Here is a 24980-nt window from a genome sequence, read left to right as displayed (position 1 = left end):
TAGACCTTTAGGCTATGAATATGTAGTTCATGCCTAATTCGTTTATCCACAATTTTTCTTAATTTTAAAAATTTAGAGTTATTTGAGGAAGGCTGTCGGTAGGATGAGCGAGAGAGTCGGCGTACTCACGCGGCCTGAATGTCACTGTTAACGAACCCGTTGTGCCGAACCGCAGCGCTTTCGAAGATCGTAGCGTGATAGAGGGGTGCTGGGATGTTCTTTCCGACTGGATATGGTATCAACCTGGCCCTCCACCGTGGAAGTCAGCTGACGCTGCGCTGCACTGTAACCGCAGTCTTGAGAAAGGACAGGCTCTGTCCGAAACGTCGACTCAAAATAAATCTATGGCTAAATGAAGCGTAAAATCACCAAAAGTGATTTCTGGCAGCTGATTTGGTCAATATAATATAAAATCACCAAAAATTGAAGAAACATATACTTACGAAGGGAGCGAACAGTAACCGAAACTAAGGTGCATAGGGGAATGTATTTTATTATTATTTTTATGTGTAGTGCTAATTAGTGTCATAATAATAATTCGATTATCTATCGCTTAAAAAGTTTGATTATAAAGCAGCAGAAAAAACAACCATGACGCCGGTGGGATCCGAACCCACGACCTCCGAATATTGCGTCCGGTGCTCTACCAACTGAGATACGGCGACGGCTGTCCAATCTGCTGCTCTCGTGGGTATTTATGTTTATTGGGTGTAAGCGAACCTTGAGAGTGTTCACCAGCGCCACCCTCGTCCATAGCGGCGGACGTAGCACATCCTGTATTACCGCGAGTGTGACGTGGAACGTCATCTAACGGCGAGGGTGGAAACTGTGCGAGAGCCCTCTTATGCTACCTATGGCATCAAGACTGCCAGAACCGAGACCCTCGTAAAGCTAATAGAAGGCAAAGTTAAGGAAATGAGGGGCTCGCTTTGATAAACTTATGAAGGGAGCCAGCAGTCACCGAAACCAAGGTGCATAGGCGAATATATTTTATTATTTTTTTATGTGTAATGCTAATCAGTGGGATAATAATACTTCGATTGATCTATCGCTTAAAGAAACTTGATTATAAAGCAGGAGAAAAAACAACCATGACGCCGGTGGGATCCGAACCCACGACCTCCGAATATCGCTTCCGGTTCTCTACCAACTGAGCTATGGCGACGGCTGTCCAATCTGCTGCTCTCGTGGGTATTTATGTTTTGCTTGTAAGCGAACCTTGAGAGTGTTCACCAGCGCCACCCTCGTCCATAGCGGAGGACGTAGCACGTCCTGTATTACCGCGAGTGTGACGTGGAACGTCATCTAACGGCAAGGACGGCGACTGTGCGAGAGCCCTCTTATGCTACCTATAGCAGACAAAGTTAAGGAAATGAGGGGCTCGTTTTGATAAACTTATGAAGGGAGCCAACAGTCACCGAAACGAAGGTGCTTAGGGGAATGTATTTTATTATTTTTTTATGTGTAGTGCTAATCAGTGGGATAATAATACTTCGATTATTCTATCGCTTAAAGAAATTTGATTATAAAGCAGCAGAAAAAACAACCATGCCGAAGGTGGGATCCCAGCCCACGACCTCCGAATATCTCCGTTGGGAGAGCACTGGACGCGATATTCTGAGGTCGTCGGTATATATATATATATATATATATATATATATATATATATATATATTATATATATATATATATATATTTATGAAGGGAGCCAACAGTCACCGAAACCAAGGTGCATAGGGGAACGTTATTTTTTTTTTATTTTTTATGTGGTATGCTTATCATTGGGATAATAATACTTAGATTAATAAATCGCTTAAAGAAAATTACTTATAAAGCAGCAGAAAAAACAACCATGCCGCCGGTGGGATCCGAACCCACGACCTCCGAATATCGCGTCCGGTGCTCTTACCAACTGAGCTACGGCGACGGCTGTCCAATCTGCTGCTCTCGTGGGTAGTTATGTTTACTGGGTGTAAGCGAGCCTTGAGAGTGTTCACCAGCGCCACCCTCGACCTTAGCGGCGGACGTAGCACGTCCTGTAATACCGCGAGCGTGACGTAGAACGTCATCTAACGGCGAGGGCGGAAACTGTGCGAGAGCCCTCTTGTGCTACCTCTGGCATCAAGACTGCCAGAACCGAGACCCTCGTTAAGCTATTAGCAGACAAGTTAAATGAAATGAGGGGCCCGTTTGACAAATTTATGAAGGGAGCCAACAGTCACCGAAACCAAGGTGCATAGGGGAACGTTAATTTTTTTTATTTTTTTATGTGGTATGCTTATCATTGGGATAATAATACTTAGATTAATAAATCGCTTAAAGAAAATTACTTATAAAGCAGCAGAAAAAACCATGCCGCCGGTGGGATCCGAACCCACGACCTCCGAATATCGCGTCCGGTGCTCTTACCAACTGAGCTACGGCGACGGCTGTCCAATCTGCTGCTCTCGTGGGTAGTTATGTTTACTGGGTGTAAGCGAGCCTTGAGAGTGTTCACCAGCGCCACCCTCGACCATAGCGGCGGACGTAGCACGTCCTGTAATACCGCGAGCGTGACGTAGAACGTCATCTAACGGCGAGGGCGGAAACTGTGCGAGAGCCCTCTTGTGCTACCTATGGCATCAAGACTGCCAGAACCGAGACCCTCGTTAAGCTATTAGCAGACAAGTTAAATGAAATGAGGGGCCCGTTTGACAAATTTATGAAGGGAGCCAACAGTCACCGAAACCAAGGTGCATAGGGGAACGTTAATTTTTTTTTATTTTTTTATGTGGTATGCTTATCATTGGGATAATAATACTTAGATTAATAAATCGCTTAAAGAAAATTACTTATAAAGCAGCAGAAAAAACAACCATGCCGCCGGTGGGATCCGAACCCACGACCTCCGAATATCGCGTCCGGTGCTCTTACCAACTGAGCTACGGCGACGGCTGTCCAATCTGCTGCTCTCGTGGGTAGTTATGTTTACTGGGTGTAAGCGAGCCTTGAGAGTGTTCACCAGCGCCACCCTCGACCATAGCGGCGGACGTAGCACGTCCTCTAATACCGCGAGCGTGACGTAGAACGTCATCTAACGGCGAGGGCGGAAACTGTGCGAGAGCCCTCTTGTGCTACCTATGGCATCAAGACTGCCAGAACCGAGACCCTCGTTAAGCTATAAGCAGACAAGTTAAATGAAATGAGGGGCCCGTTTGACAAATTTATGAAGGGAGCCAACAGTCACCGAAACCAAGGTGCATAGGGGAACGTTAATTTTTTTTAATTTTTTTATGTGGTATGCTTATCATTGGGATAATAATACTTAGATTAATAAATCGCTTAAAGAAAATTACTTATAAAGCAGCAGAAAAAACAACCATGCCGCCGGTGGGATCCGAACCCACGACCTCCGAATATCGCGTCCGGTGCTCTTACCAACTGAGCTACGGCGACGGCTGTCCAATCTGCTGCTCTCGTGGGTAGTTATGTTTACTGGGTGTAAGCGAGCCTTGAGAGTGTTCACCAGCGCCACCCTCGACCATAGCGGCGGACGTAGCACGTCCTGTAATACCGCGAGCGTGACGTAGAACGTCCTCATACGGCGAGGGCGGAAACTGTGCGAGAGCCCTCTTGTGCTACCTATGGCATCAAGACTGCCAGAACCGAGACCCTCGTTAAGCTATTAGCAGACAAGTTAAATGAAATGAGGGGCCCGTTTGACAAATTTATGAAGGGAGCCAACAGTCACCGAAACCAAGGTGCATAAGGGGAACGTTAATTTTTTATATATTTTTTATGTGGTATGCTTATCATTGGGATAACAATACTTAGATTAATAAATCGCTTAAAGAAAATTACTTATAAAGCAGCAGAAAAAACAACCATGTCGCCGGTGGGATCCGAACCCACGACCTCCGAATATCGCGTCCGGTGCTCTTACCAACTGAGCTACGGCGACGGCTGTCCAATCTGCTGCTCTCGTGGGTAGTTATGTTTACTGGGTGTAAGCGAGCCTTGAGAGTGTTCACCAGCGCCACCCTCGACCATAGCGGCGGACGTAGCACGTCCTGTAATACCGCGAGCGTGACGTAGAACGTCATCTAACGGCGAGGGCGGAAACTGTGCGAGAGCCCTCTTGTGCTACCTATGGCATCAAGATCGCACAGTTTCCGCCCTCGCCGTTAGATGACGTTCTACGTCACGCTCGCGGTATTACAGGACGTGCTACGTCCGCCGCTATGGTCGAGGGTGGCGCTGGTGAACACTCTCAAGGCTCGCTTACACCCAGTAAACATAACTACCCACGAGAGCAGCAGATTGGACAGCCGTCGCCGTAGCTCAGTTGGTAAGAGCACCGGACGCGATATTCGGAGGTCGTGGGTTCGGATCCCACCGGCGGCATGGTTTTTTCTGCTGCTTTATAGGTAATTTTCTTTAAGCGATTTATTAATCTAAGTATTATTATCCCAATGATAAGCATACCACATAAAAAAAATAAAAAAAAATTAACGTTCCCCTATGCACCTTGGTTTCGGTGACTGTTGGCTCCCTTCATAAATTTGTCAAACGGGCCCCTCATTTCATTTAACTTGTCTGCTAATAGCTTAACGAGGGTCTCGGTTCTGGCAGTCTTGATGCCATAGGTAGCACAAGAGGGCTCTCGCACAGTTTCCGCCCTCGCCGTTAGATGACGTTCTACGTCACGCTCGCGGTATTACAGGACGTGCTACGTCCGCCGCTATGGTCGAGGGTGGCGCTGGTGAACACTCTCAAGGCTCGCTTACACCCAGTAAACATAACTACCCACGAGAGCAGCAGATTGGACAGCCGTCGCCCTAGCTCAGTTGGTAAGAGCACCGGACGCGATATTCGGAGGTCGTGGGTTCGGATCCCACCGGCGGCATGGTTGTTTTTTCTGCTGCTTTATAAGTAATTTTCTTTAAGCGATTTATTAATCTAAGTATTATTATCCCAATGATAAGCATACCACATAAAAAAATAAAAAAAAATTAACGTTCCCCTATGCACCTTGGTTTCGGTGACTGTTGGCTCCCTTCATAAATTTGTCAAACGGGCCCCTCATTTCATTTAACTTGTCTGCTAATAGCTTAACGAGGGTCTCGGTTCTGGCAGTCTTGATGCCATAGGTAGCACAAGAGGGCTCTCGCACAGTTTCCGCCCTCGCCGTTAGATGACGTTCTACGTCACGCTCGCGGTATTACAGGACGTGCTACGTCCGCCGCTATGGTCGAGGGTGGCGCTGGTGAACACTCTCAAGGCTCGCTTACACCCAGTAAACATAACTACCCACGAGAGCAGCAGATTGGACACCCGTCGCCGTAGCTCAGTTGGTAAGAGCACCGGACGCGATATTCGGAGGTCGTGGGTTCGGATCCCACCGGCGGCATGGTTGTTTTTTCTGCTGCTTTATAAGTAATTTTCTTTAAGCGATTTATTAATCTAAGTATTATTATCCCAATGATAAGCATACCACATAAAAAAATAAAAAAGTATTAACGTTCCCCTATGCACCTTGGTTTCGGTGACTGTTGGCTCCCTTCATAAATTTGTCAAACGGGCCCCTCATTTCATTTAACTTGTCTGCTAATAGCTTAACGAGGGTCTCGGTTCTGGCAGTCTTGATACCATAGGTAGCACAAGAGGGCTCTCGTACAGTTTCCGCCCTCGCCGTTAGATGACGTTCTACGTCACGCTCGCGGTATTACAGGACGTGCTACGTCCGCCGCTATGGTCGAGGGTGGCGCTGGTGAACACTCTCAAGGCTCGCTTACACCCAGTAAACATAACTACCCACGAGAGCAGCAGATTGGACAGCCGTCGCCGTAGCTCAGTTGGTAAGAGCACCGGACGCGATATTCGGAGGTCGTGGGTTCGGATCCCACCGGCGGCATGGTTGTTTTTTCTGCTGCTTTATAAGTAATTTTCTTTAAGCGATTTATTAATCTAAGTATTATTATCCCAATGATAAGCATACCACATAAAAAAATAAAAAAAAATTAACGTTCCTCTATGCACCTTGGTTTCGGTGACTGTTGGCTCCCTTCATAAATTTGTCAAACGGGCCCCTCATTTCATTTAACTTGTCTGCTAATATATATATATATATATATATATATATATATATATATAAAGACAGACAGACAGACAGACAGACAGATAGATAGATAGATAGATAGATAGATAGATAGATAGATAGATAGATAGATAGATAGATAGATAGATAGATAGATAGATAGATAAATAGATAAATAGATAGATAGATAGATAGATAGATAGATAGATAGATAGATAGATAGATAGATAGACAGACAGACAGACAGACAGACAGACAGATAGATAGATAGATAGATAGATAGATAGATAGATAGATAACCAGGGTGCATCATCATCATCATCATCATCATCATCAGCCTTACTACACCCACTGCAGGGCAAAGGCCTCTCCCATGTCTCTCCAATTAACCCTATCCTTTGTCAGCTGCATCCACCCTTTGCCTGCAAACTTCTTAATCTCATCCGCCCACCTAACCTTCTGCCGCCCCCTGCTACGCTTACTTTCTCTTGGAACCCACTCCGTTACCCTTAAGGACCAGCGGTTATCTTGCCTTCGCATTACATGCCCTGCCCAAGCCCATTTCTTTCTCTTGATTTCGACTAGGATGTCATTAACCCGTGTTTGTTCCCTCACCCACTCTGCCCGCTTCCGATCTCTTAACGTTACACCTATCATTTTTCTTTCCATGGCTCGCTGCGTTGTCCTTAACCTAAGCTGAACACTTTTCGTTAGCCTCCAAGTTTCTGCCCCGTAGGTGAGTACCGGTAAGATTATGCTGTTGTACACTTTCCTCTTGAGGGAAATTGGTAAACTGCCACTCATGATCTGCGACAATTTGTCATATGCGCTCCAGCCCATTCTTATCCTTCTAGTTATCTCCCTCTCATGATCTGGATCAGCTGTCACTACCTGCCCTAAGTAGACGTATTCCGGCACAATTTCTAGGCTCTCACTGCCAATTGTGAACTGTTGTTCCCTTGCTAGGCTGTTGAGCTACGGCGACGGCTGTCCAATCTGCTGCTCTCGTGGGTAGTTATGTTTACTGGGTGTAAGCGAGCCTTGAGAGTGTTCACCAGCGCCACCCTCGACCATAGCGGCGGACGTAGCACGTCCTGTAATACCGCGAGCGTGACGTAGAACGTCATCTAACGGCGAGGGCGGAAACTGTGCGAGAGCCCTCTTGTGCTACCTATGGCATCAAGACTGCCAGAACCGAGACCCTCGTTAAGCTATAAGCAGACAAGTTAAATGAAATGAGGGGCCCGTTTGACAAATTTATGAAGGGAGCCAACAGTCACCGAAACCAAGGTGCATAGGGGAACGTTAATTTTTTTTTATTTTTTTATGTGGTATGCTTATCATTGGGATAATAATACTTAGATTAATAAATCGCTTAAAGAAAATTACTTATAAAGCAGCAGAAAAAACAACCATGCCGCCGGTGGGATCCGAACCCACGACCTCCGAATATCGCGTCCGGTGCTCTTACCAACTGAGCTACGGCGACGGCTGTCCAATCTGCTGCTCTCGTGGGTAGTTATGTTTACTGGGTGTAAGCGAGCCTTGAGAGTGTTCACCAGCGCCACCCTCGACCATAGCGGCGGACGTAGCACGTCCTGTAATACCGCGAGCGTGACGTAGAACGTCATCTAACGGCGAGGGCGGAAACTGTGCGAGAGCCCTCTTGTGCTACCTATGGCATCAAGACTGCCAGAACCGAGACCCTCGTTAAGCTATTAGCAGACAAGTTAAATGAAATGAGGGGCCCGTTTGACAAATTTATGAAGGGAGCCAACAGTCACCGAAACCAAGGTGCATAGGGGAACGTTAATTTTTTTTATATATTTTTTATGTGGTATGCTTATCATTGGGATAACAATACTTAGATTAATAAATCGCTTAAAGAAAATTACTTATAAAGCAGCAGAAAAAACAACCATGTCGCCGGTGGGATCCGAACCCACGACCTCCGAATATCGCGTCCGGTGCTCTTACCAACTGAGCTACGGCGACGGCTGTCCAATCTGCTGCTCTCGTGGGTAGTTATGTTTACTGGGTGTAAGCGAGCCTTGAGAGTGTTCACCAGCGCCACCCTCGACCATAGCGGCGGACGTAGCACGTCCTGTAATACCGCGAGCGTGACGTAGAACGTCATCTAACGGCGAGGGCGGAAACTGTGCGAGAGCCCTCTTGTGCTACCTATGGCATCAAGATCGCACAAGATCGCATCAAGATCGCATCAAGACCGCCCTCGCCGTTAGATGACGTTCTACGTCACGCTCGCGGTATTACAGGACGTGCTACGTCCGCCGCTATGGTCGAGGGTGGCGCTGGTGAACACTCTCAAGGCTCGCTTACACCCAGTAAACATAACTACCCACGAGAGCAGCAGATTGGACAGCCGTCGCCGTAGCTCAGTTGGTAAGAGCACCGGACGCGATATTCGGAGGTCGTGGGTTCGGATCCCACCGGCGGCATGGTTTTTTCTGCTGCTTTATAAGTAATTTTCTTTAAGCGATTTATTAATCTAAGTATTATTATCCCAATGATAAGCATACCACATAAAAAAATTAAAAAAATTAACGTTCCCCTATGCACCTTGGTTTCGGTGACTGTTGGCTCCCTTCATAAATTTGTCAAACGGGCCCCTCATTTCATTTACCTTTTCTGCTAATAGCTTAACGAGGGTCTCGGTTCTGGCAGTCTTGATGCCATAGGTAGCACAAGAGGGCTCTCGCACAGTTTCCGCCCTTGCCGTTAGATGACGTTCTACGTCACGCTCGCGGTATTACAGGACGTGCTACGTCCGCCGCTATGGTCGAGGGTGGTGCTGGTGAACACTCTCAAGGCTCGCTTACACCCAGTAAACATAACTACCCACGAGAGCAGCAGATTGGACAGCCGTCGCCGTAGCTCAGTTGGTAAGAGCACCGGACGCGATATTCGGAGGTCGTGGGTTCGGATCCCACCGGCGGCATGGTTGTTTTTTCTGCTGCTTTATAAGTAATTTTCTTTAAGCGATTTATGAATCTAAGTATTATTATCCCAATGATAAGCATACCACATAAAAAAAATAAAAAAAAATTAACGTTCCCCTATGCACCTTGGTTTCGGTGACTGTTGGCTCCCTTCATAAATTTGTCAAACGGGCCCCTCATTTCATTTAACTTGTCTGCTAATAGCTTAACGAGGGTCTCGGTTCTGGCAGTCTTGATGCCATAGGTAGCACAAGAGGGCTCTCGCACAGTTTCCGCCCTCGCCGTTAGATGACGTTCTACGTCACGCTCGCGGTATTACAGGACGTGCTACGTCCGCCGCTATGGTCGAGGGTGGCGCTGGTGAACACTCTCAAGGCTCGCTTACACCCAGTAAACATAACTACCCACGAGAGCAGCAGTTTGGACAGCCGTCGCCGTAGCTCAGTTGGTAAGAGCACCGGACGCGATATTCGGAGGTCGTGGGTTCGGATCCCACCGGCGGCATGGTTGTTTTTTCTGCTGCTTTATAAGTAATTTTCTTTAAGCGATTTATTAATCTAAGTATTATTATCCCAATGATAAGCATACCACATAAAAAAATAAAAAAAAATTAACGTTCCCCTATGCACCTTGGTTTCGGTGACTGTTGGCTCCCTTCATAAATTTGTCAAACGGGCCCCTCATTTCATTTAACTTGTCTGCTAATAGCTTAACGAGGGTCTCGGTTCTGGCAGTCTTGATGCCATAGGTAGCACAAGAGGGCTCTCGCACAGTTTCCGCCCTCGCCGTTAGATGACGTTCTACGTCACGCTCGCGGTATTACAGGACGTGCTACGTCCGCCGCTATGGTCGAGGGTGGCGCTGGTGAACACTCTCAAGGCTCGCTTACACCCAGTAAACATAACTACCCACGAGAGCAGCAGATTGGACACCCGTCGCCGTAGCTCAGTTGGTAAGAGCACCGGACGCGATATTCGGAGGTCGTGGGTTCGGATCCCACCGGCGGCATGGTTGTTTTTTCTGCTGCTTTATAAGTAATTTTCTTTAAGCGATTTATTAATCTAAGTATTATTATCCCAATGATAAGCATACCACATAAAAAAATAAAAAAATATTAACGTTCCCCTATGCACCTTGGTTTCGGTGACTGTTGGCTCCCTTCATAAATTTGTCAAACGGGCCCCTCATTTCATTTAACTTGTCTGCTAATAGCTTAACGAGGGTCTCGGTTCTGGCAGTCTTGATACCATAGGTAGCACAAGAGGGCTCTCGTACAGTTTCCGCCCTCGCCGTTAGATGACGTTCTACGTCACGCTCGCGGTATTACAGGACGTGCTACGTCCGCCGCTATGGTCGAGGGTGGCGCTGGTGAACACTCTCAAGGCTCGCTTACACCCAGTAAACATAACTACCCACGAGAGCAGCAGATTGGACAGCCGTCGCCGTAGCTCAGTTGGTAAGAGCACCGGACGCGATATTCGGAGGTCGTGGGTTCGGATCCCACCGGCGGCATGGTTGTTTTTTCTGCTGCTTTATAAGTAATTTTCTTTAAGCGATTTATTAATCTAAGTATTATTATCCCAATGATAAGCATACCACATAAAAAAATAAAAAAAAATTAACGTTCCCTATGCACCTTGGTTTCGGTGACTGTTGGCTCCCTTCATAAATTTGTCAAACGGGCCCCTCATTTCATTTAACTTGTCTGCTAATATATATATATATATATATATATATATATAAAGACAGACAGACAGACAGACAGACAGGTAGATAGATAGATAGATAGATAGATAGATAGATAGATAGATAGATAGATAGATAGATAGATAGATAGATAGATAGATAGATAGATAGATAGATAGATAGATAGATAGATAGATAGATAGATAGATAGATAGATAGATAGATAGATAGATAGATAGATAGATAGATAGATAGATAGATAGATAGATAGATAGATAGATAGATAGATAGATAGATAGATAGATAGATAGATAGATAGATAGATAGATAGATAGATAGATAGATAGACAGACAGAGAGACAGAGAGATAGATAGATAGATAGATAGATAGATAGATAGATAGATAGATAGATAGATAGATAGATAGATAGATAGATAGATAGATAGATAGATAACCAGGGTGCATCATCATCATCATCATCATCATCATCAGCCTTACTACACCCACTGCAGGGCAAAGGCCTCTCCCATGTCTCTCCAATTAACCCTATCCTTTGTCAGCTGCATCCACCCTTTGCCTGCAAACTTCTTAATCTCATCCGCCCACCTAACCTTCTGCCGCCCCCTGCTACGCTTACTTTCTCTTGGAACCCACTCCGTTACCCTTAAGGACCAGCGGTTATCTTGCCTTCGCATTACATGCCCTGCCCAAGCCCATTTCTTTCTCTTGATTTCGACTAGGATGTCATTAACCCGTGTTTGTTCCCTCACCCACTCTGCCCGCTTCCGATCTCTTAACGTTACACCTATCATTTTTCTTTCCATGGCTCGCTGCGTTGTCCTTAACCTAAGCTGAACACTTTTCGTTAGCCTCCAAGTTTCTGCCCCGTAGGTGAGTACCGGTAAGATTATGCTGTTGTACACTTTCCTCTTGAGGGAAATTGGTAAACTGCCACTCATGATCTGCGAGAATTTGTCATATGCGCTCCAGCCCATTCTTATCCTTCTAGTTATCTCCCTCTCATGATCTGGATCAGCTGTCACTACCTGCCCTAAGTAGACGTATTCCGGCACAATTTCTAGGCTCTCGCTGCCAATTGTGAACTGTTGTTCCCTTGCTAGGCTGTTGAACATTACCTTGGTTTTCTGCATGTTAATTTTTAGACCCATCGATCTGCTCTGCCTGTCTAACTCGTTGATCATGATTTGCAGTTCACCTCCTGAGTGACTCAGCAAGGCAATGTCATCAGCAAATCGCAGATTATTTAGGTATTCTCCATTTATCCTTATTCCCAACTGTTCCCAATTCAGGCTTCGAAATACCTCCTGCAAACATGCGGTGAACAGCATTGGCGAGATCGTGTCTCCTTGCCTGACGCCCTTCCTTATTGAAATTTTATTGCTGACTTTATGGAGGACTATAGTAGCTGTGCAGTTGCTATATATATCTTCCAGTATTTTGACATAAGGCTCTTCTACCCCCTGATTACGCAATGCCTGTATGACTGCTGAGGTTTCCACTGAGTCGAATGCTTTCTCGTAATCAATGAAAGCTATATATAGAGGTTGGTTATATTCTGCGCATTTCTCTATCACCTGATTGATAGTGTGAATATGATCTATTGTGGAATATCCTTTACGAAAGCCTGCCTGATCATTTGGTTGATTAAAGTCTAACGTTGCCCTGACTCTATTAGCGATTACCTTAGTAAATACTTTGTAGGCAACGGATAGTAAGCTGATCGGCCTGTAATTTTTCAAGTCCAGGGTACATAGGGAATGTTTTTTTTCTTAGTCGAAGTCAGCGTGTCTCGCTGTTTTCGCGCTGTTTGAATGAGAGTGTATACCCAGTTCTGCAGTTCTACCGCCACGCTCTGCGTGCGGTGTGGCTACGCGATGTTTTTCAATTTACTGCCTTGAGCATCGCCTTAATTTCTGTTTTAGTGTAACATTTCCTGCTGCTTGACAGGGCCGCGTTGAATGGGCACGCGATTTGGTGCGATTCATGGTATGTGAACACGACGAGGCTTTTAATGTGATTGTGGGCCAGGCCGAACAGAGCTTGCTACAATGTCAGCATCTCCAGCCTGTGCATGCCATCCGGACACTGTACGACACACAGAGGTTCGCAAGCCCCGTTAAAGAGTTTCTTTCATGGCCATCATTCGTTGCGCCACAGATCCGCGCATGAAAGCAGTCTCAAATTTAAAAAAAATTGCTACGGCTGTCTCTAACAGCTAGAAAATTGGTTTGGGCTTCTGTCTGCTTTCTTTCGGTTGTCCTCGTCTTTCCGCGTTGCCTTCGCCCGCTGTGTCGCTAACAGCCAGCAACAACGCTACGATCACAACACAGACACCGTGTGTGAATTTTGGCGTGAAACTAATTTGCTGCCTGCTCTCTGCACATCAGGATGACCGCAGTGATATTAAGGAGTTATCCAGCCCTGTTTGGCTTCTGCTTTTGTTTTGCAATGACGCTGCTGATGCTGAAGGACAGGGTCAAAGTGGCGGCCGACCGCATACAAATGGCCGGATTAGCGACTCTAGGGGTGATTACAGTGACAGCTGGTTCCCACGTGAGCCACGGTTTGCCTGTCTGCTGAAAAACATACGGCGCCCGAGAACGTAGTCCTCTTTTTGCAAGTACGGTCATGGCGCAGGCTCCGGGCAGGTTTCTCAGATTTTCTCGTAACGTAATAGGGCCTCTAGTGGGGGCGGCCATGGGTGCCATGTGGTGCAATCGGCATAGCCGTCGCACTACTGAAACAAATAACAAAGTGGTAGTAAGCGGCTCACACTGTTCTCTGCTTTCAGTTGACAGCTCTTTATTCGCTCTCTTTGAAAGAACAGTGATGGATGGTGCCATGATGTTTGCGCCTCATCGCCAACTTTTCCCGCTGATTTCGGCGTAACATTTACTTCCCGCCGCAAAAAACTGACCCCACGTTTCCATGCTTCCAGACATTGCAAACTGGCCAGTTTGCGGCGCCAGTTTCAAGAATAAAAAAGCAGAGCATTGAATTTTTATATTTCTCAATATGATCAAACAGCACATCAAACGGTCTACAGCACTACTCAATGATCGTGGTTAGTTCTGCGCCAAAAGGCCCGTCACGTTCTGATCAGTGAGCCCACTGGCCGAGTTAAATGCGCATCAAGCAGCCATACTCACAGCAGGTAGAGCGAAGAAGGAGATTCCCATGAGAGCACAGAAAGATGCAATCAACTTCCCGGGCCACGTGACGGGCACTGTGTCACCATAACCTACTGTACACAGGGTGATCTACGGAAGAAGAGAGAACAAGGGAACCGTTAAGGATAGTTGTGAATGCGCAATGTGTGCGCCGCACGCTAATGTATGCGTAACATTTCCAACATGCACGCGCAATGTACATATTACACGTTCATGTTATACACCGCCCTTAAGCGCTTCAGAGGCCCGGTAGTCACGACACCAACAAAGTAGCGCGCAATCTGAGTGTCCGAATAGTGAGTGTTCCATGTGAATACTCCTAGCGCAAAAACTACTCGCGGACTTACGAGATAATAAAACAGCACACGAGCGCTAACAGCACAGTACAGTGGCGTTCGTGCACTGTTTGTTTTATTCACCTCGTCGACCGCGTGCGTTTTTTGCGCTGAGAATATACACATGAACGGAAGCGGTAAAAATCAACGCTTCCTCAAAGACGCTCAACAACATTCCTCCGAATACAACATGTTTCTGCCAAAGTATAGCCAATACAAAGTACAGTCTCAAACATAAGCAGAAGCCCAGAAATCATTAAAAGCGGTGGTGATGTCATGCATAGCAGCCCAATTTCTAAGAAATCAGTCAAAGATTCAACACACGCCTTTGCCTAAGAATGAACGTTAAAAATACATTTTTCTTTAATCTTAATCAATCGCTGTTTTAAAAACGTTTAGGACGCCGACGTATAACACACCTATCAAAATTTGGTCTTCCTCACCAAGGCCAAAATGTACATCCTTGCTCCGTCTGCTTTGCGCGATTTTTAGTCCAGTGACCTATTGCGCACGTTGTACATGCTTCTAAACATAAGCTAAGCTTCAAAGTTGTCGAACTTTTAAGCTCAGAACAATGCAATACCAGCGCGCCAAAGTCGGCTCAGTTTTCGTTGCACGACTCTTTGGTCAACATTCGTTTCCATGATTGCGAAATTGAGCAACAAAGCAAGGCCGAAAAACCGAAAGTAAGGCCCCCGGTAAGTGCTATCCTTAGGATAGGCCGCCGCCACTTGCGGAGTGAGACGGCAGAGGTAAACTTCAGCCCTTAGCCAGACGTCGGTCAGGCACAAGCCCCGGCCGGTCGCGTCACTCGCGTGCTAGGTGGCGCCGGCTTTTTGACCCCTTTTGGGCAGCAGATCTGGAGGGGTGTATGTATCCATTGCTGCAAACAGGTTCCTTTCCAGCACTCCCCTTCCGTACTCTTTTTTGACAAAGCATGTGGTCTGCAGCACTTTAGGAATGCTCTCTCGCGGTGCCAGCTAAACCACCACATTGCGACAATGCGTCTCACTTGAGCACACAATGGCCAGAAGAAGCGCCTGAACATGTTGCTCCTTCTAGCCTTTCTATTCGCCCTTTCTGTACCCCGGTTTCTCGTATGCATTAAAATTTTGAAAGCGAAAAAAAGGCGAAACACCTGCACATACATTGTATGCAACGAAAATACCCTTTTCAAGTGATCATGCAGTAGGAATTTGCCCCGATCAGAGGGTTTTGAGTGATCATTATAAATAGGGTTCGCCACTTTGTTTGTTCCATCGTAAGTTATTCCTGGAATTCTACTAGAGCGAAGTAGGACTTGCAGCACCAACCACCGTATGACATGTTTTGATGCAGATATTTGCTGGTCTTGATAGCTTTTTTCTGAATTCAAGGCAGAGGAATTCGGTGGCTTTTATTTTTGCCATTCATCTCTGCACGCCCCAAGAGTACATTCTATCACGAGGACATTAAGAAATCGTCTCCATTTTGATGCAAAACGCTCCCTGTTCGAGAAATATTACTGACCAAAACGAGCGGCCACCACACAGTATGGCCACTGCGCACAACGTAAAATGCATAATTCGAAGCCAAATAGCTCAAGAGTTGTTTACCCACAAAAATTAAGCATGATTACAAGGAAGCCGAAGCTATATAACGCACCACTTGCATTTAGAGTTGGCTCCTGGCACCACTCCTTTTTTTTAAAAGCGATATTTATTGCCCCGGGGAATCAATGATGGGTGTAGGTGTGATGAATGATGTAGTAGAGATTAAATGAATGGAAAAAGGCTAGCTGATTTGATGAAGTCCAGTAGAGAACGATGGTGCGGTCCCTGCGTCCAGGAAATGTATGAAGCAGGGTTGCTTTTTGAGAGACCCGCTACCATCAGGTGCCGGATCCTTGTAGGCTGGAGAGCTGGGCAGTCCCACAGTAAGTGATGAATGTCGGTTTCAATGTCTTCTCGTTTGAATATCGGACACCCTGGCGGAGGAAACAAATCTCGGTACTGAGGCCACTTCCGAGGGACGCCAGGTGTGAGGGCAACCACGACCGGGATCCTCCTAAGCGCAACCTCCTCTGCACGGGTGAGACCGCGGGGGACAGGTACCGCACACGGAGGGATGAGAGCACGTGTGCGGCGCCGCAGGAGTTCCTTTCTTGATGAAAGGAGGGTAAAATTGTCCAAATGAAGGAGCCGAGGCGGTGATGAGTTTGGATTCGCAAGGCGGTTCGCTAAATCTGCCTGGCTTTGATAGGTCAGCAGCTCCCGTGGGACCCACCAAATACGTACTGGCTGCGGGATGCGTGCCGCGAGCTGATGGATGTCCTGACATATCGTTGGACAGCGGCTAACATGTGGTAGCAACCGGACAAATTGAAGGGAGTCAGTGCGGATGACAACGTGGGCCGCAGGGAGCATGGTTATGTCGGCCACGGAGCCGAGTGCTTCTTGAACTGCAACGAGCTCAGCACAAAAAGACGAAGGGGTTCCATTAGCTGAAACCAAGAGGTCTGATTCAGGGCAGGTCTGCACGGGCAGTAGATAGCTGTTGTTGCATTGAAGTGTTGTATGTTTGCGTCTACGTAGACAACAATGGATCCTTCAGACAGGCAAGCATCTTGTTCCTCAAATTTCTGGCGAAACAACGATGCCGAATTAGCAGATTTTGGCCAGCGATTATCTGTCGGCTTGTTGTCACTGAGCTGTACAAACTTCCATGGGGGAAGAAATGGCGTTGGCGGCTGAAGAATAGAGTGTGACGTTGCATAAGTCCTCAGTGCATGCGTGGGGTGCGATAGACTGGCCTTTATTTAGGCTGCGCGCTTCACGGCGCTGCTGCACCAGCTCATCAATGTTATTGAGCTGCGCATTCTCTTGTAAAGCTATGACCGGTGTGATGAGTGGAAGACACGTTATGGTCCTCATAGCCTCTCGGTTCACGGCTTCAAGGCAATCCCATTGGGCTGTTGTAAGATGTTGAAACTGGGCTTGATAAACAATACGTGGCTGCAGGACTGCCCTCACCAATTGCCGTGCAACGAACGAGACTGCGCCACCGGATTTAGGGGCAATTCTTCTAATCAAACTCAAAGTCTGAATAGCTTGCCTTTTTGCCTGAGCAAGCCATGCAGTCGCTGGTCCTGATGGGTGAATCATTAAGCCAAGGATTTTTACACTCGGACTTTCCTGTAGTGGGGTGCCTATTAGACGAAGACGGATTGGACTTGCAAGAAGTTTACGGCGTCCCCAGCGGTTTGCGACTGACGTGTATGTTGTTTTATGCACGGATAGCTGAAGTCCGATGGATGATGCGGAATTACAGGTAACATCCAAGGCAGATTGAAGGGCAGCCTCCTGAGTACGGAGATCTTGGTGAGTACTCCACACCGTGATGTCAGCGTGCTGAAGAAATTTTATGTCACGGATGTCATGTAAGCGACAAGCCAGCGGGATGAAAGCAATATTAAATCACGTCGGCGACAATACTGATCCCTGGGGCACGCCGCAGAGAGGAACAAATGACGCGACCGCTTTGCCGCTGAGGCGTATTGCAAATTTTCTGCCTTCCAAAAATGATTCGACAAAACTGCGCACACTCAGAGGGAGATGAAGCATGTCAATGGAGTTCAGAATGGCTGCATGACTGATGTTATCATATGCCTTTTCAACGTCAATTGCTAAAACGGTACGCACATTGCGGCTGCGGGTAGATGACAAAACTGCAGATGCCAAGACAGCCAACCCGTCCTCTGTACCAATATATGGACGAAAGCCGATTTGTGCGGGCTGATAAAAACCGTGCTGATCAAGCCACCATGACAATTGCGTGGCTAGCATTTTCTCCGCCAGCTAAGCCGATATGTGCGGGCTGATAAAAACCGTGCTGATCAAGCCACCCTGACCATCGCGTGGCTAGCATTTCTCCGCCAGCTTGCACAGCGTAGGTGTTAAGGAGATAGGTCGCAAGTTTGCAAGGTCCGTCGGAGGCTTTCCTGGTTTCGGGATAGGAATCCCGACAGCGGATTTCCAGCTCTCGGGCACTACGCCATCCAACCATACTTTGTTTATGGTGTCTAGTAGTTGAGAGAGTGCGGCGCTACTAAGGTTCTTGTACACCTCGTACTGAATATTGTCCGGGCCGGGCGATGTTTTCCGTTTCGCATCATCTATTGCAGCCAGCAACACGCAATTCCATCTACGTAGACATCAGACGGTATTTGACATACATGCGCTGGGATGCATGCCATATTTAAACTAACGGCTGAAGAAGGCACAGCATCGTATTTTGGGAAAAACTTTCGCGCCGCTTCTTCGGCGAAATCATCTGGCGACGAGTTAGCCGCGAAGCATGAGGGCGCTGCTGCGTCAGTCGAACGGCGACCGCGTTCCATTATACGGAATGTTCGCCAGAGAGAGGCATTCGAGGGTTTTGCAGAAATTTGTTCGCACCACGCATGCCACTGCCGTCGAGAGAGGTCGCGTTCATAGTTGCGTGCCTTAGCTGTAAGATAGTGCAATCGCGTACGTGCCTGCGGCGAAGAAGGGTCTCGCGTAGCAGCCAGCTCGGCTTGACAGCGTGCCGCCCACAAGTTAAGACTCCTTTACCAGTAGTAGAAGTTCTAGAAAATACACGCATTTTGCAAGATCTCAGCAACTTATCCATAAAAGACAAATCAGAATACGAACTTACTGGTAGCAGAAGGCTGTAGGAAACGCCGCAAAAAACACTTTTTGACCAGATAAGCTGCGGCAGACGAGCATTGTTCATCATCATAATCAGCAGCAGCAGCCTGATTACACCCACTCCAGCGCAAACGCCTCTCCCATGCATGTCTCTCTAATTAACCCTGTTCTTTGCCAGCTGCACCCACCGTATGCCCGCAAACTTCTTAACCTCATCCGCCCACCTAACCTTCTGCCGTCCCCTGCTACGCTTGCTTTCTCTCCGCTACCCTTAAGGACTAGCGGTTATCTTGCATCCGCATTACATGCCCTTCCCAAGTTCATTTCTTCTTCTTGATTTCGACTAGGATGTCATTAACACGCGTTTGTTCCCTCTCCCACTCTGCCTGCGTCCGCTCTCTTAACGTTACACCTATCGTTTTCCTTCCCATGCTCGTTGCATTGTCCTTAACTTAAGCTGAACCCATTTCGTTAGCCTCCACGTTTCTGCCCCACAGGTGTGTACCTGTAAGACAGAATTGTTGTAAACTTTTCTCTTGAGGGATATTGGTAAACTGCCACTCATGATCTGAGAGAACCTGCCATATGCGCTCCTCCCCACTCTTATCCTTCTAGTTATTTCCCTCTCACGATCCTGATCACCTATCACTACCTGCCCCAAATAGACGTATTACTTTACCACCTTCATCTCCTTGCTGTCAATTGTGAACTGTTGTTCCCTTGCGAGACCGTTGAACATTGCTTTGGTTTTCTGCATGTTAATTTTAAGGCCTACTGTTCTGCTCTGCCTATCTAACTCAATTATCATGTTGTGTAGTTCATCTCCTGAGCGACTAAGCAAGGCAATGCCATCAGCGAGTCGGAAATTGCTTGCGTACTCCCCATTAACTCTTAACCGCACACTGTTCCCAAATCAGGCCTCGGAACACCTCCTGTAAATAGGCGGTGAACATCACTGGCGAGATCGTGCCTTCTTGCCAGACGCCCTTCCTTATTGGAATATTATTGCTGACCTTGTGGAGGACTATGGTAGCTGAACAGTTCCTATATATATATATAGGCTGGTCCTTCAGCCGAAACGTCGTGAATTAAATCCTGTTATGTTTCTTCAATTGTTGGTGATTTTATATTATATTGACCAAATCAGCTGTCAGAAATCACTTGTATATATGTATATATATATGTATATATATATATATATATATATATATATATATATATATATATATATATATATATATATATATATATATATATATATATATATATATATATATACCAAAGTGATTTCTGACACCTGATTTGGTCATATATATATATATATATATATATATATATATATATGACAGCTGATTTGGTCAATATAATATAAAATCACCAACAATTGAAGAAACATAACAGGATTTAATTCACGACGTTTCGGCTGGAGGACCAGCCTATATTTATATATATATATATATATATATATATATATATATATATATATATATATATTGCACTATTTTGACATATTTTGACACCCTGATTCCGCTAGCTTGCATGAGTGCCTAGGTTTCCACGGAGTCAAATGCTTTCTCATAATCAATGAAGGGGTTGGCTATATTCTGCGCATTTGGCTATCACCTGATTGATAGAGTGAATATGATCTATTTTGGAATATCATTTACGAAAGCCTGCTTGATCATTTAGCTGATTAAAGTGTAAGGTTGCCATGACTCTCTTAGCGATTACCTTAGTAAATACACTTTAGGCAACGGACAATAGGCGGCTCGGTATGTAATTTTTCAAGTCCTTGGCGTCCCCTTTCTTGTGATTTAAGATACTGTTTGCATTCTTCCATGCTTCTGGTACGGTCGAGGTCAGAAGGCATAGCATTTACAGGGTGGCTAGTTTTACTAGCACAATCTCCCCTCTCTCCTTCAACAGATCTGCAGTTACGTGATCATCACCAGCCGGTTTTCCCCTTTTCATTGCTCCTAAGGCTTTCTTTACTTTCACTTTCGTTAAGAGCATGGTTCGGGATGGCCCTATTCCATTATCAGCCGCCGCGCTGGCTCAGAGTTTATGGCGCTTGGCTGCTGACCCGGAAGACGCGGGTTCGATCCCGGCCGCGGCAGCTGAATTTCGATGAAGACGAAATTCTATAGGACCGTATAGTGTGCGGTGTCTGTGCAGGTAGAAGAACCCCAGGTGGTCGAAATTTTCGGAGCCCTTCACTACGGCGTCCCTCATAGCCTGAGTCCCTTTGGGACGTTGAACGCAATAAACCAGTAAACCTACCAACCTTTTCCATTATCAAGCGAAATACAAATTCTACGCAATTACAAATCCAGCCTTATCATTTTTTTTTACCGAGGGCAAGCGAGGGGTGAGGAGGGGAAGGCTCTGCGCAATTGTCAGCGCCTAGTGCCTGCGAAGGCGATCCGCTGCCAACGTATTTAGATAGAGGTAGTTAGAAAAGCAGCCCCGAGGCGCCAGGGTGCGGAGCGGACCCACGCAATCGCCGCCTAGCCGGTGGTGCTGCGGTCGGTTTAGGATGGGCGCGTCGTCTGCTGCTCCCGGCTTGAGGGGCGTCGGCAGACGGTAGCTCGCGTGCGTACAAAAACGCATTTAAGGAATAGAAACGTAGTTTTCGCCTTCATCTCTTTTGTAGTAATACAAAAAGACCGTTTAGTAGATGGGGCATTTATAACCATAACTTCAGCCGGGCTATTTTGAAGACGCATTGGCAAACGGCTGCTCGTCCCGTTGTGAGTTCCTAGCTGGGCAAACTTTCAGGAACCCGATATAGAAAGGGAATGCTGTGCTCCGTCATGAAAGCTCAAAAGCTCGTTGTTCAGGCTTCTTTAACCGCGCCTGCATGCATGCCGGGGCAAGTAAGATTCTTTAGCCTCCTGAAAACCGGCTTTGGCGGCTTCTAAACGTCAGATTTCGTGTTTAACGATGAGATTTTACTAACTAAATGGGAGCCCTCAGTCAGTCCGAGGCTGCGAAATTCAGCAGGTGTTTCAATTACTTGTCAGAATATCAAGCACTCAATCTAATATTCCTGAACACAATTGTTAAAAGAAGCGAAGAGAAAATGTTCTTATATGGTGCCTTTCCGCTGTAGTCGGTGCTGCAAGGGGCCCGCACTTCCGCCGCAAGGCATCAGCGGTCACCAGAGATGCACACGGCGGACGAAGAGTCCCTGCAAGCTGCCTTACAGCCACACATTATGCGAAGAATTTTATCCAGACGAAGCACGAAGGGGCACGTCGTGTTTCGTTCAATTAACCGTGTGGAGCCAAGGAAAGAAGGGCTTTCACTTTCGGCCGAGATCAGCAACCAGAATCGCGACCCCGAGTACCCTTTCCTAAGGCGTAGAGCGCACGCGACGTTAACAATACGTGGACGAAATCCAAGCACTGGACATCAATGGCGACGCGTGGCTAGAAGCAGCCGCACCCGGCAAAGACGATGCGAGGCACGAGCCAGCGTGGACCAGCAAAGTGACCACGTGACCAAGCGCAGCCAATGGGCGCATCGGCGGCGAAGAGAAAAACCAAGAAAACTAATGTGGTACTGTCACCCGCCTAGAGACGGCGCTCGCCTATCTTTGTGATTGAAGCAAAGACAACGTGACCGCATCACCGGAACAAGTTTTGCACCTGTCCTTATCTAAAATGTTCGCCACTGCAGAGCGCATCGCTCGATGTGGTCGGTATAAATAATGAACAGCTCGAGCATTAACCCTTATGACTGACTGCTTCGGAAGTCACACAGATACCGAGCCCCGGGGGCGAACAAGCACCGCCGCGGGCACGAGATCGCAAACGGAAGCGCTGTTGTGATCCTTGGGCTGGGACGACCTAATCAACCGCAGATGTGGCCGTGACGGACCCACAGGCGGAGACTGGGAGGCGCCGTCGCTCGCGGACGTCCATATGCCAGACCCTGCCTTTGTTGTCCTGATTCCCTCGTTCGGCCTTCCCGCGAGCCTGTGGTGCGGGATCACTTTGGGGACGCTTCCGGCGCAAACCCGCCTTCCCAGAATGGCTGCTAGCTGGGCGCGCTGGCACAGGCTGTGACCGAGCAGCGGACGGGGAGAGGAGGACCTGGGTGTCCCGGCTGCGAGGAGAATACCCGGCTCGCCGACAGAGAAACTCCGAGCAGAAGGGAGTGGAGTGGTGTGTGTTCTGACCCTCGAGTAGGGTGGCCGCTCCGCCGGTCGGTCTCCGACCAAGTTTTTACGCTACCATGACAATGTAAATACTTTACATAAAGTTCTCCCTTTTGGTCACCTTAAATCCGTCTCCGGACCGCTTCGTTCCTGTTCTGCCCGACAACACCTGCTGAGCGACGGCATGCTACCCGATCCACACCAACTGGTTGGCAGCGGCGGGATGGCCTGCGTGATGTCCTAGCTCCGGTTTGGTGAGTGCATCGCCTTCTTTCCTTGGAATCCTGCCAGGCTTAACATTAAGTGCTGTTCTTCTTGGTAGGCAAAATTTGGTTGCAGAAGCCTGTTTGAATTTGAACCTTGCTTTGCAGCAACTCTCTTGAGAGACTAGCGATCACAAAAAAAGGGCAATCATGGACTGGAGAAAGCTGCGGAAGACGGAGATGGTCTTGATATGTGGTGAATTGGGGATTCATTGTGGTAAATCCATGACAAAACGGCAAGTTGTCGACGCGATTCAAGAAGGCGGCTTCGAGGATGAGGAGATCGTAGAGTGTTGGGAGGACATAAAGAATAAAGCTGAGGAGGAGGAAAGAAAAAGGCAATATGAGCTAGAGCTAGAGAGCAAGCGACTGGAAGTGAGGCTAGCTGAAGCTGAGGCGGAAAAGGCAAAAGCGGCTACGCCCAATGTTGGGAATAACCTGTCATCTAAGCCGGCAAAAATGAAAGATCTTTTGTCTCCTTTCAAAATGGGCGAGGACATAGGGTTATTCCTTGTAAACTTCGAGCGCACATGCGAAAAAAATGCAATCCTTCGTACCACCTGGACTCAACACCTCTTGACGGTTCTTCCTTGTGAGGCTGCCGACGTGCTGGCTCGGCTTACTAAAGCGGAAGCGGACGACTATGACAAAGTGAAGGCGACATTGCTTAAGAAGTACCGATTGTCGGCCGACGCTTTCCGTCGGCGGTTCAGAAACTCCGCGAAACAGCCCACATAGTCCTACGCAGATTTTGCGTACAATTTAAAGGCAAACTTAGTCGAATGGCTCAGGGCCGCAGAAGTTTATGAGGACCGCGACAAAGTTGTAGAACATATTTGCCTAGAACAGTTCTACAACTGTTTGAATGAAGAAACGCGGCTCTGGGTTCAAGATGGGCCCGAAAAGAAAAGCTTGGAGCGCGCCGCGGAGCTTGCAGAAGAATTTCAGGCCAGGCGCGACGGAGGGAAGGAAAACGTGCGGGCAGTCACAAAGCCATACAGGAATTCCGTGAATCGTCCATGGCGGCGAGAGGACCGAGCGACCCCCACGAAGGGAGATAAAGGGACACACGAGGGGGAGCACGGAAAATGGCCCGTCGAGGGAGACTACGCGGACAAAGAAAAGAAGCAAAAAGAGCGGGCGAAAGCCTTCGAGGTGAGGAAACCGCCAGTCTGTTTCCGCTGTAACGAGCGTGGACATCTGGCGAGCGGTTGCCGAAAGGCAAAGGTTGTTTTTTCGCTCACCACCCTCGATGATGAAAGCATGCGCCTACTGGAACCGTATATGCGCAAAATGACAGTGAATGGGAGAGAGTGCCGCGTTCTACGCGACTCCGCCGCTACTATGGACGTGGTGCACCCCGCGCTCGTTTCGCCGAAGGAGTTCACGGGCGAGTGCGCGTGGATCAGGCAGGTGGCCCAAGAGGACAGTGTCTGTCTGCCTGTCACGCGCGTCACCATTGAGGGCCCGTTTGGGATATTGCACACTGAAGCGGCGGTGTCGGCGACCTTGCCACAGCAGTGCCCTTACCTCTTTTCAAGCCGCTCGGAGGAGCAGTTGGAGACGAGGGGGTTGAGCTATGGGGATTGCTCCGTGCACGTGCTTACGCGTTCTAAAGCCCGCGAAATCGCGGCCC

General features: G+C 47.6%; 1 protein-coding gene and 2 non-coding genes across 3 annotated transcripts in view; all 3 read right to left on the bottom strand.

Moving 5' to 3' along the window:
• Positions 1-24980, bottom strand: part of LOC144096694 (potassium voltage-gated channel subfamily KQT member 1-like) — a 372193-nt gene that overhangs the window by 103433 nt on the left and 243780 nt on the right. Inside the window, exon 6 of the mRNA XM_077629534.1 lies at positions 13894-14004. Within this exon, the coding sequence (XP_077485660.1) occupies positions 13894-14004 (111 nt within the window). The remainder of the gene's footprint in view (positions 1-13893; positions 14005-24980) is intronic.
• TRNAS-CGA (transfer RNA serine (anticodon CGA)) lies at positions 3867-3940 on the bottom strand. The gene has a single exon. It is a non-coding gene; the product is annotated as a tRNA-Ser (tRNA).
• On the bottom strand, positions 7998-8071 carry TRNAS-CGA (transfer RNA serine (anticodon CGA)). Its single transcript has one exon. It is a non-coding gene; the product is annotated as a tRNA-Ser (tRNA).

The sequence above is a fragment of the Amblyomma americanum genome, chromosome 7 (assembly GCF_052857255.1).
Source record: "Amblyomma americanum isolate KBUSLIRL-KWMA chromosome 7, ASM5285725v1, whole genome shotgun sequence".
Classification (NCBI taxonomy): Eukaryota; Metazoa; Arthropoda; class Arachnida; order Ixodida; family Ixodidae; genus Amblyomma; species Amblyomma americanum.
Note: the sequence above shows the minus strand (reverse complement) of the source record. Positions and strands in the feature narration are given on the sequence as shown.